Here is an 11,879-nt window from a genome sequence, read left to right as displayed (position 1 = left end):
TCCCCCCCCTACCAGCCCCCCATCCACCCTCAACCCCCAAAAAAATTAATTTTGTTTTTTAAAAATACTATAAAGTTCAAATTTTTATTTTTCACTCCTACCCTCTCCACCACCACCCCAAATAAAAATTATTTTTAAAAAATATTTTTCAATTTCATAAATTATTTTGTACTCTATTAAAAATAAAAGATGTCTCTAAAAAATATTTTTCATTCATAAATCAAACACTAAAAATCATTTCCGGAAAATATTTTCTACTCACTAACCAAACATGAGAAAACGAGTCCAAAATCTACTTGTTTTCCAGGAAAACATTTTCTAGAAAAACATTTTCCTTCATACCAAACACACCCTTAGTCTATGTAGTTTATCAAACACAAATCAATAGACATACACAAAAAACACAAAGACTTGAGAAATTATTTTTTTATCGTCTTCATCAATGAAAGTGTATAAAATAAAAACAAAAGTGCGAAACCGACAAATATTAGCAATCTAGTGGTAGAACCATACCCCACTTACAATACTTATAACCTGGATTATACTTTTCAAATGACAAATTTTATAATTGCGTAATTTAAGAAAATTGATGTATTGAACTTTTTCATTTTTACAAAATTGTCTAACTTCGTTGGTTTTAGTATTTTCCCTCGACAATTAACGAGTAAAATATGTCTATTTCTTATGAAGCACTTGCATTATTCCTTTTTTAAGTTGTCACTTATAATTATGAACAATTGTAGAAATGAAAATTTGTATTTAGCTATGAATGTTTTCATAGCAAATAATTAAATTATTCACTACAAATTTTAAGTCGTCGCTATTAAACACCTTAAATATTTTGTGACAATTTTTTTGTTATCACTAAATCGCAGATGGATTAGAGACAATAAAATCTTTGTCACCAATTACTTATATTATTAGTGACGAAAATAAATGTCATAATTAAACCTAAATTTTTATAGCTAAAACTTATAATATTTAACTACGAACTCTAATTTGTCGATATTGTAACATGTTTTTTTAGATGAATTTTTTTTGGTCCAAGAATTAATATATTTTAAGACAAAAAATAATTTGCCATGAATTAGACACATTATTAGTGACGAAATAATGTGTCGCCGATTACTTTAAATTCGTGACTAACACTACCTAACAAATGTCGCAAATTAATTTTTGGTGGAAAACATTAGAGGACAAAACTTTATTACAAATTTTTACTTTTCGTCACTAAAAGTATGTGTCATATATTTAAACACGAAAAGTAAATTTTGTCACTAAAAGCAAACAATTAGTGACGAATTTCATGTCGTAGCTAATAATGTCGTAGCTTTATATCATATTTGTTGTAGTATAGAATTTTTTTTTATAACCGAGAAATCCGTCTGTGACCCGCCCTTTGGACCACTCACAGTCTTCTAAACTCGGTGGATAATGGGTCCACCCCTCTACCCTTCTCCACTTAAATATCGTGCTTCGCTTTGCATGGTGTGGGGCTTGAACCTGCAACCGAAGCCACAAATCCTCCACATTTTGCCACTCGAGCTAGGCCTTAGGGGCCCCTCTAGCTTTTTTCCAACACTATTGGAGGATAGTTGAAGGTGAGTTGATGGAGACTAATGCAGAATTTCAAGAAACTGGAGAGTGAGAAAAGTCTTAATGCATCTTTCATTACCATTATGCCGAAGAACGAAGGAGTGCAATAAGCATCAAAGATTCTAGGCATGTTAGTCTGGTAGCACCATAAAATCATCTCTAAGGAGCTTTCTAACAGCGTACTGGATTAGACAGTTTCATCCTCTCAAAATGTTGTTGTCCAAGGAATACAGGTCCTTGATGCAAATTTAGCGCCAAATGAAGTGGTTCACTCCAGAAGGAAGAAAGAAGAGTCACGCATTTTATGTAAATTAAATCTTCAGAAGCTTATGATCATGTGAATTGGGAGTTTCTACACTTCATGATGCAAAAGATGAGTTTTAGGGACAAGGGGAGGAAATGGGTTAAAGTTTGCATCTCTACTGCCAGATTTTCTATTTTAGCAAATAGGAATCCTTTTGGTTACTCTGGAGCTCGAGGGGGTTAAAACGGTGGGATCCTTTACTCCAATGCTATTTACTTTGGTATTGGAAGCACTCAGCAAAATGATTGATAGGGCAGTTACCAGAGGCTTCTTGAAGGATTTCGATGCTTCATTGCAGAGCAGAGTAATATGACTGTCACACATTTTATTTGTGGATGATACCTTGGTCTTTTGTGCAGAGGTCTCCCAACTAAATTACAGCTAGATTACTTGAGACAGATACTTATTTCCTTCAGGTTGTGTCAGGCCTAAAGATCAATTCAGGAAATATGAAATCACTCAAGTAGGAGAAGTGGTTAATATGGATGAGATTGTGCAGGTGTTGAATTGTAAGGTGGGCACATTACCTACTTCATATTTGGGTCTACCATTGGGTGCTTTGAACAAAGATCTATCAGTGTTGAATCCGATGATCGAGAGATTAAAGAAGCATCTAGAGGGGTGGCAAAAGAGATATTTCCCCAAAGGAGGGAAGGAAGTTGTTAAATTAGGTCTTAGGCCTAACTCACAAGTCACACCTCAAAAGCTAGCTCAAAAGGAGGAGGATTGTCCAAGTCTTATAAGAAGTCCACCCTTCTCATTAACTACCGATGTTGGACTTTGGTCATTCTTTAATACCCTACCTCACACCCAGTACTAAGCACTTGGTGCGTGGGCCATTTTTTATTTTAGGGGCCACAACATTGGGTGAGACGAGCCCTTCACTGCTGCGTCGTTTTCCTCTCTCTTCCTATCAACCCTCACTTTAGAGAGAGCAAAATTTAACATGGTATCAGAGTCATTGTTCAATGATGGAGCCAAGTTAGAAATGAGTGTTCATCATGGCAAGTGTAGTTCTAGCCGCAACCTTTTTGACAGTACTGAAGACTTTTATTGGAGAAATTGTTTCAGATGGATTCTCTGTTTTGAGACACAGATTTGATGGTGATTATGGAGACGAGATGCAAGATCCTAAAGATTATGTGAAGAAGGTGGACAAATTTACTTTGACAGAAATTCTGGCAAAGGGGGAGATTTGTTAGGATTTATTTGCCCTGTTTTTCTTACCATAAATAGGTTTTCCTTTTAGAAAAAGGTTTTGAATTTGCTAGTTCTTTTCTTATAGGAAAAGGTTTAGGACTCTATAAATAGAGGTATGTTCTTTCTAATTTTAATCAGCATTCACAATGTAGTCTCAAGGGATTTGATAGTTTTGGTTAGAGGGAGAATTTATGAGTTACAAATTTGATACGTTATCACTTGTGTGAACCTCTCATTTATTCTAAGTGAACTGGTTGAGGTTATTTATCTCTATATTTTGTACTCTCATATTTATAGTGGATTGTTCATCTCATTTGCGGATGTAGGTCGATTGATAGAACCAAGTTAAACCTGTGTCTTTTGGTATATTTCTCGTTTTTCTTCTTACTCATGGTCTTTCGAGGCTAGCAAATGTGAAATTAAGTCTTAGGCCTAACTCACACCCCAAAAACTAGCTCAAAGGAAGGAAGATTGCCCAAGTCTTATAAGGAGATCACCCATCTCGTTAACCACCGATGTTGGACTTTGGTCATTCTTTACAACTCCACCTCACGCCCAGTGTTTAGCATCTAGTGCATGGGCAATTTTTGATTTTGGGGGACAACATGGGGTGAGACGGGCCCTACTCTGATACCATGTGAAATTAGGACTTAAATCTAACTCACACCCCAAAAGCTAGCTTTAAGGGAGGAGGATTGTCCAAGCCTTTTTTCATTCTTTAACAGAAGTATTGATCAGAAGTACTTTATCTGCATCCCCACATATTTAATGTCACTCCTGCAGGCTCCTTGTAAAGTGCCTTAAAAGATGGAAAGACTTTAGTGGAAAATTTAATGGAACTCAACGGAGTGATATAAAAAGTTTCACTTAGTGATGAATTGTCACATCTCCAAAGGAATGGTGAGGACTTGGTGTGAAAGATCACGGGTTCAACAAAACGTCGCTATGGGAAGTGGTTATGGAGGTTTGGGGTGGAGGAGAATGTGTTTAGGAGGGGTGGTAGTAGAAAAGTATGGCATTTTGGAAGGTGGGTGGAGGACTAACAATATCAAACACCTTTTAGGTGTGGTTTATGGAGTATTTTGAAGGAACGGGAAGACTTCGGTAGACATACATCTTCCGAAGTTGGGGATGGCATAAGTATTAGTTTCTGGACACACTAGTGGTGTGGGGAGGATGAGCTGCGGGAAGTTTTCCCTAACATATATAGAGTGTCTTGCCAAAGAGAGATGACAGTCCATCAAGTTTTGAGGTCTCATGAGGGGGAAGTTCATTTGGATCTGAGGTTCAGGACGAATCTACAGGACTGGGAGTTAGAAGAATTTTATTAATTTGGTTGAGTTACTGTATGGGGAGGATCTGCTTATTAATAGATGAGATGTATGGAGATGGTGAGAGAGTAGAACAGTGTTATCAGAGGCACAACGCTTAAGCCCTGAAGCAAGGCTCAAAACATGTTGATCGCTTCGCCTTACTTAATGTGAGCTTTAGTGTCGTCATCAAGGTTCCAAGACATACTTTTCTTTGTCAATGAACCTCTTCTAAAGAGACCACACTAAACAATTGCTATTTCATTTTATCGTTATTATTTTTCAATTTCTTTGTTCATATATTTGTCATGCTTTTAAATTATTAGCCTTGACTAAACATATTTATTGTATATTTTTCCCCTTGCGTCTTTTTTCATTAAAGTCAACGTCTTATTTGCACTTTGCGCTTAAAGCCCCAATGGAGCTTAGAGCTTTTTTGTGATTTTTTCTTTTGATAACAATGGAGTAGAGATGGCTAATTCACTGTTCGATGGTATTTATGAGAGGTTAATAATAAAAGTTTAATGTATTTTCCCTCATTGTGCTATTTAAGTACCCAGGGGTCTGAGGAAGGAGTGTTTCTTTGCATGGTTGGCAGCAAGGGTGTGATATTGACAGCGGAAAACCAGACAAAAAAAGAAGATCAACTATGTTAGTTGGTGCTTCCTGTGCAAAAGTTTGAGTGAAGATGTGGATAATAATCTCTTGTTCCATTGTCAAGTGGCTAACTTTTGTGGAGATTAATTCTTAATTGGTTTGGGGTGCGATGGGTGATGCCAAGAACAGTGAAGGAGGCTTTGCATAGCTGGAGTTATAGGAGGAGAAAAAGGAGTCCTATGGCTTTAAAGGTTTCCCGCTAGCACTGTTGTGGTTATTTGGAGAGAGGGAAATTGGAGAGTGTTTGAAGGGGTTGAACAAGATATCGTAAAGTTGCAAATAATCTTCTGTTTCTAGTTTACTTTTGGTGTTCCCACGAGACCGAAGTTTGTCTAGAAAATTGGGCCTCTTTTTTTGAGAATCATGTTTCGATGTAGGTTCTCGTTTTAGGTATGCAGCTTGTATATGAGGGGGTTTCCCCAATTATTAATAAAATTATTAAAAAAATGATGCATACCTCAGAACGCAAGGAGTGGAAATACCCATTTACTGCAAATTTAGAAGCCGAGTATACCGCCTGACCTGGTGCTGGAGTCTTTCCAGCTGCACTGCTCATCTAGGTATAAAAACAAAACAAATTATTTTTTTTACCATCGCCTCATCCAGGGATATATAAAGTACAGAAAACTAAATTTCTTGCACATATTAATAGTGGAACAGAACGATTATAAAAGTGGAGAAACTTTCCAGAGTCCTGCCGCGAGGGCATACTAAAAAACAACCACCTGATTAACAAAAGAACGTGATAAAAACAGTTTTCCCAAGAGAATTATTGTGTTATTATATTCCTTTTAGAGTATGGATCTACTTGAGTTTCACCTGCCTGCATAAAAAATTTGCATAGAAAAGAACGACTCTGAAAATCAGAATTGTATAAGAGAAGAACCAGAAAAGAAATGTGATCCCAAAAGATTGTACTAAATTAAGATAACATTAGTAGACTATACTGCAACAACCTTGGTAAACCACCAGCCAGCATTTTGTATGAGATTTGAAAGTTAAGTATTTTCGTAATTAATAATTTAGTAGATATTTTTGTCCGGAACAAGTTCTGCTATCAGGTTATGGCATCAAGATAATTGTAGTCACCAAACTTAATCGCACCTCTGATAATCCTACTTACCACAACAAGATGTCCTCTTCCCCGCTTCAGCATGTAAGGCACAAGCATCCGCGTCATTGATATGGGGCCCACGACATTCACATTTAACATTGCCTACTAACAGATCAGATATGATATAAGTATTTGAAGCGACACAAAAGAAACATTTCATAATCGGATGTCATATATTATCAGGTCACCATGGGTAGATGGATATCCACAGAACAGATCTGTTCAAAGAAACTAATGAAGAGTCATAAGAACCTCAGGACTCTTTTTCTGACAAATCCTCCGTAGAGATGGATAGCAAAACCATAAAAACATGCTCATGCTTTCGATGAAAAAAGTGTCCAACAAAAAAAGAAGAAGAAAAAAAGCAGCTTCCCCTTTTTTAATAAAAGTTACTCCAATATATTATACCAGAAAGGGCCTGCATCTAAAGAACTTTTTTCTGCCAAGCTAATTATACACAAACTGACATCTCTTACAAGCTAGACACCTAGAAAACATACATAGCCCATATGATGTACATTTGAGACTAAATGAAATTCAAATGATATTTATAATTTCCTTCGTGTTGTTTGAATTCCTTTTTCCCTCCATCCTCCTGTTTTTGCAGTAATTGTAAAACTCTGCGATCGAGCTCCCTCTAAGTCTCCAAGTTTCACCCCTTCCCTTCTTCTTTTTTTAAGAATGGTAACAATCTCTATATATCAATGCACAAACACAGTGCCAAACCAATATGCATAAATGTGAAGCTAAAACCGAAAAAGCTATCCTTAATATTTTTTTTGAAAATGGTAATTGTTTCTATTTCTGTAGAACAGTACATAGGTTTTACTGAAAACCGTATTTACACAAGGAACTCTAGTAATACCAACCTATCCCTATAATGAGTCTAAGACATCAATGATAGAGACGGTATCATTACAGTATAATTTGATTACACCAAAAACACATGGTCACAATACAATTCAGTTTGACTTGTTGCATACTACTCTCCCTATTCTCAAAAACTCTATGGTTCCTCTCTTTCCATATTGTCCACCAAAGAGTGGCAGGGACCAATTCTCAAGTTACTTCTATTTTTTGCTTGTGTCCCTTCTTCTTCCCAGCTATATAGAGCCTCTGAAATTCTCCCAGGCATGGACCAGGACATGCTTTTTTAAGTCTCAGGAACTACTGGCCAGTGACTTCACATTAGATGAACAAGTGATTGACTGTTTTTGAAGTTTTTCCACAGAAAAAATATCTAGAGTAAAGTGTATTTCGCCTCTTCATTAAATTCTCCTGTGTCTGTTTCTTTAGCCAGCAACCACACAAAGCAAGACACCTTGTAGGCGATTTTGGCTTTCCATATATGTCTCCAATGCCACCTGAGTAACTGTAGATTTTGATGGTTCAACTTCTTGTATGTTGCACCTAGTTTAAAAATCCCTTTCCTGCTTCCCGACCACTGCAATCTGTCCAGCCCTGTTTCCAATCCACTAAACTGATCAATGCTTCTAAAAAATTTTGTTACTCCTGGAATTTCTCAGTCATTGAGGTGTCTTCTACATACAAAATTCCACCCTTGAAGAGTGCATAAGTCAGCTATAGTACTTTGTTGCTGAAGAACTAAATTTTGGATGTTAGGGAAGAGAGTCTCCATATTTCCTTCTGCATGTCAATTGTCCTTCCAGAATCTAGTTTTAATGTCATCTACCACTTTGATCTTGGTTTTTTGTTTGAATTCATTCCAAAGTTCTCTAATGAATTTCCATAAGCTAACACAATAAGGGGTGGTAACCTCCTTTGTCATCCAATTATCACTCTCTTCATATCTTTCCTTTATGACTGAGCCCCACATATTCTGATTATCATTTGAGTACTTCCAAAGCCACTTCATTCTCAAAGCTTTGCTCTGGTTCTTCATATTCTTGATCCCTTTGACTAAGTGATACCCTCTCCTTTCCTTGTTCTCTAGTCACAAAATTTTTCTTCTGATGCTATCCAAACTATTGATGATTCCTAGTGGGACAGGAAATAATGACATCATATATGTTGGAAGTGCATCAGAATTAATCAAAATAGTCTGGCCCCTAGCGAAAGGTACTGAGACTTCCACCTTGCTAACCTCTTCTTACACTTGTCATCACCCCATCCGAGATTTCCATAGACTTGGATTTTGCCCCCAAAGGAATACCTAAGTATGTGATTGGGAGGACGCCCGCTTCACCTCCAAGTATTGACTTCAAAATTAACAGTCCACCAAATACATTTCAACAACATGGCATTGTCCACCAAAGACTCCAAAGAGCTTTTTGGCACTGTCCATTTGATACCTCATGTATAGAAAGATGTTCCAGATTTGAGAAGTCAACCCACAATGTAACATAGATGACAGTTTCAGCTTCCTTACCACAAAGATAGCATCTTGAAGATAATTGTATGTCTCTCTTTAAATTTCATGCGTTAAGCATGCCTGTTACTACCAACCAGATAAAGCATTCCATTTTATATGGAATTCTAACTTCCCATATGTGCTTCCATGGACACAACTGTTAGTCTTGACTGATTGGGTGATTATTCAGGATTCCATATGCAGAATTGACTGTAAATTTTCCTTTGTTATGCCCCTGTCACCACATCGGGTCAACTTCTGCACCAAGGATATACAGATATTCTCATTATACATAACTTACTCTGGAAATTTGTCTTCTTTCCTAATGTAAATTGCTTATGATTGTCACTGAAAGGAAATATAATCTGGAAGGAACATATTCCTAGCCAAAAATATCATTGGAAACCAACAAATAAACAATAAGAACTAAGGGGATTCTATATGTTGATATAATATTGCAGTTGACAAACACTTACTTGTATTTTAACATCTATTTTTCAGAAGGATTGTGTCTTAACATCTTTTGTAAAACGAACTATTTGTGGTTGTGCTTGTGTACTACTGAATTGAGAATCTGCTAGTGCTGATTGAAATGATTAAGCAAAGAACCCATGAACTGACTAGGGTGGAACTTTATAGGCTAGGCATGGATATGGACCTAATCAGTCCAACGTAGTTTATGAAGACATGATACCTTGAGAGTTTCTTCTGTCACATCCAGTGCTGTAGATTTCTGCAATAAAGAGAATTATATTATCTAACTACATCTTCATAACATTAACAATCATCTTGAATTGATCAAAGAAAAACTCGGTGGAAACCCAGATGTTAAAGTTCTGCAAGCTACAAAGATAAATGTGCAAATTTTAAATTGTCCTTCATAGTGATTTCTCTCACTCCTCTCCCCACCCACCTGCATGTACTCCAGTGATAGTTATAAAAGATTTAGCACCATTTGTTTTTACAAGGGGAACAAAGTTAAAAACTACCTGTTTACATTAAAACCAGCTACATTACTTAGAAACTACTAGTTTACATTAAAACCAGCTACATTGCTTGAAGTTCTAACTTCTAATTTGACATCCTCAACAAGTGTAAACCCTCAAGCTACATAGAATTCCACAAAATTAAGGTTTTTATATTAAAAAACTTTTTAAGTGTGAATGCTTTTAGCGTTTTCTTCTAAAAATTACTTTGATAAAATTATATAAGATTGGCGTGAAATCATATTGTTTCATGCCCAACCAAATAGGAGGCACAAAAGTTAAACATAAAGATTGATAAGAACACCAGAAGATATTTTTAAGAAGTGAAGGGTGACTTTTTGTTGCACAACTCAATCGTCAAGCGCCATAACAGAAGTTCCCAGTTTCTCTAGATTGAGATAAAAATAGGACATACTTGGTCAAACCATCTCCAGAAAATATTGAAGAGTTCAATTTTTCAAAACACCCTCATGTTCTATGCTTTTTATACGACTGGCAAAAGAATTGAATATCCTCAATGTTAACAGGGTTCCTAATGATCTGTTAATTTAATGTTGAAATACATGGGTTAAGAAAACTCCATAAGATGAGTTTGTTCATAACAAGCCCTTATATTCATTAGCCCAAAAGGGATATACTATCACCATGAACATAATGAATCCAAATGAAAGCAGAAACAAACTAATATAATCGATCAGAGCCTGAATCAGATGCCAGAGAATAATTTGGCCAATACTGGAAGTTCAATTAATTGTGGGCTTCTTTATCAAAAATATTGTGGACTTACTGGACGCTCATAGGCTGCATTGTGAATCATATAATCCACTCCAGCTGCATCAAAAAATGATTCCGCTTTCTCTACAGCCAATCTCAGACTTTCCTCCCCAGATGTCAAGTCCAATGGTAAAACCATCACATCTCTTGGTGCATATTTTCCTGATTTTAACAGATACAATAATCCCAAGTATAAAGCAGGATAGTAAGCAGAGAAGTAAGAAAGAAAAAGGCTTATGATGCATCCCTTAGAAAGTGTTACCTTTTAGTTGTTGCTTCACATGCTGTAGATCAGCTTCATTTCGAGCAGATATAATGAGTTTTGCTCCTAAACTTGCAAGTTGTTTGGCAAGAATTTCCCCTTTTTCACCAATATACAAAAGATGCCAATGAATGAGAATGACAATAACAAGTAAATGCAACAATAAGAAGTTCCTTATGTCAGTAGAAAAAATACTTTAGGGGGGTGACAAACTTCTGACAGTTTAATTTTTTTCCTCCGCAATAGCTAGCAAACCACACATAAGATGTAACCAAACATGATGAGACCAGCTAAACCCAGAAGCCAAACCCCTTGCTTTCGCTTGCAAGGAGTTTCGACCCAGCATGAAAGTCCCAAACCCGAAGCACTGAAGGTCAAACTTATGACAGTTAACTAGACAGATGATCATAGATTCATAGTATAAAAGACAACAAGTTCAACTGTTATGCATTACGAAAGCAGTAGTTTCATATTAACAAAAATTCTTTAAAAACACCATAACTGTAAAAACCAAATACCTATTCCACGACTAGCTCCAGTAATCCAGATAACCTGCAGGGCTTAAAATTGATCAAGAAAATAGTACTCCAAACACTTGCTATTTACGAATTTCTTAATAATCAGAATTCAGAAACATAAAAATAGGTAACCTTATCTTCAATTTCTGCGCGTTTCACTTTCCCTTTTGACAATAACGTGAAATCCCCTGACAACAAAATATTGAAACTTCAGTGTTCTTTTCATATCAAATTCAAATTCAAGATGCAGCCATATCAAATAGTTACCATCAGCAGTAAGGAACTTGATGAAGAAATATACAAAGATAACAAGGAACACCAAAAACAAGATCATCATACTTCTCAGTTTCAATCTCACAATTTCTAGCGTTCGCCGTATATACCCTTTTTGTTTTCCATTTGTGTGAAACAAATAAAATTTGGAGGGTTAATAAAAATTTTAATATGATTTTTTATTTTTATTTTTATTTTTGATATTTTAATTTGTTAATTATTAATTTTCAAATAATATATTTCTTTATGTTGGAAAAATTAATGAATGTTATGTGGGTCACCCATTTGAGATGTATCATCACTTGGCCAAGTGGATAACCTTATAATGGACAAGTATATTACTTATTGGCTATAAACAGTCATTACTTTCATTCACAAATGAAAGTGATAATAAAAGACCAAAAAAGTTTGGAATGATTGTACTCTCTCTTGTTCTTCTTGTAAATCTAATTTAATTATATTTGCTTGTTAAGTTGGCTATTTAATAACATGTTATCAGCACGAGTCTCTGTCA

The 11,879-nt window shown here is 35.8% G+C and overlaps 1 protein-coding gene across 2 annotated transcripts in view; it reads right to left on the bottom strand.

Moving 5' to 3' along the window:
- LOC107018160 (dehydrogenase/reductase SDR family member 7-like) overlaps nt 1-11,520 on the bottom strand; it is a 42,169-nt gene extending 30,649 nt beyond the window's left edge. For both annotated transcript variants that reach the window (XM_015218564.2, XM_015218563.2), the window contains exons 1-8: nt 11,360-11,520; nt 11,225-11,280; nt 11,093-11,126; nt 10,575-10,673; nt 10,326-10,474; nt 9,247-9,285; nt 6,191-6,283; nt 5,525-5,623 (exon numbers count right to left, since the gene is read on the bottom strand). In XM_015218564.2, the coding sequence (XP_015074050.1) occupies nt 5,525-5,623; nt 6,191-6,283; nt 9,247-9,285; nt 10,326-10,474; nt 10,575-10,673; nt 11,093-11,126; nt 11,225-11,280; nt 11,360-11,429 (639 nt within the window). In that variant the 5' untranslated portion in view covers nt 11,430-11,520. The remainder of the gene's footprint in view (nt 1-5,524; nt 5,624-6,190; nt 6,284-9,246; nt 9,286-10,325; nt 10,475-10,574; nt 10,674-11,092; nt 11,127-11,224; nt 11,281-11,359) is intronic.
- Between the last annotated feature and the right edge of the window lie 359 nt (nt 11,521-11,879).

The sequence above is a fragment of the Solanum pennellii genome, chromosome 4, assembly GCF_001406875.1.
Source record: "Solanum pennellii chromosome 4, SPENNV200".
Classification (NCBI taxonomy): domain Eukaryota; kingdom Viridiplantae; phylum Streptophyta; class Magnoliopsida; order Solanales; family Solanaceae; genus Solanum; species Solanum pennellii.
Note: the sequence above shows the minus strand (reverse complement) of the source record. Positions and strands in the feature narration are given on the sequence as shown.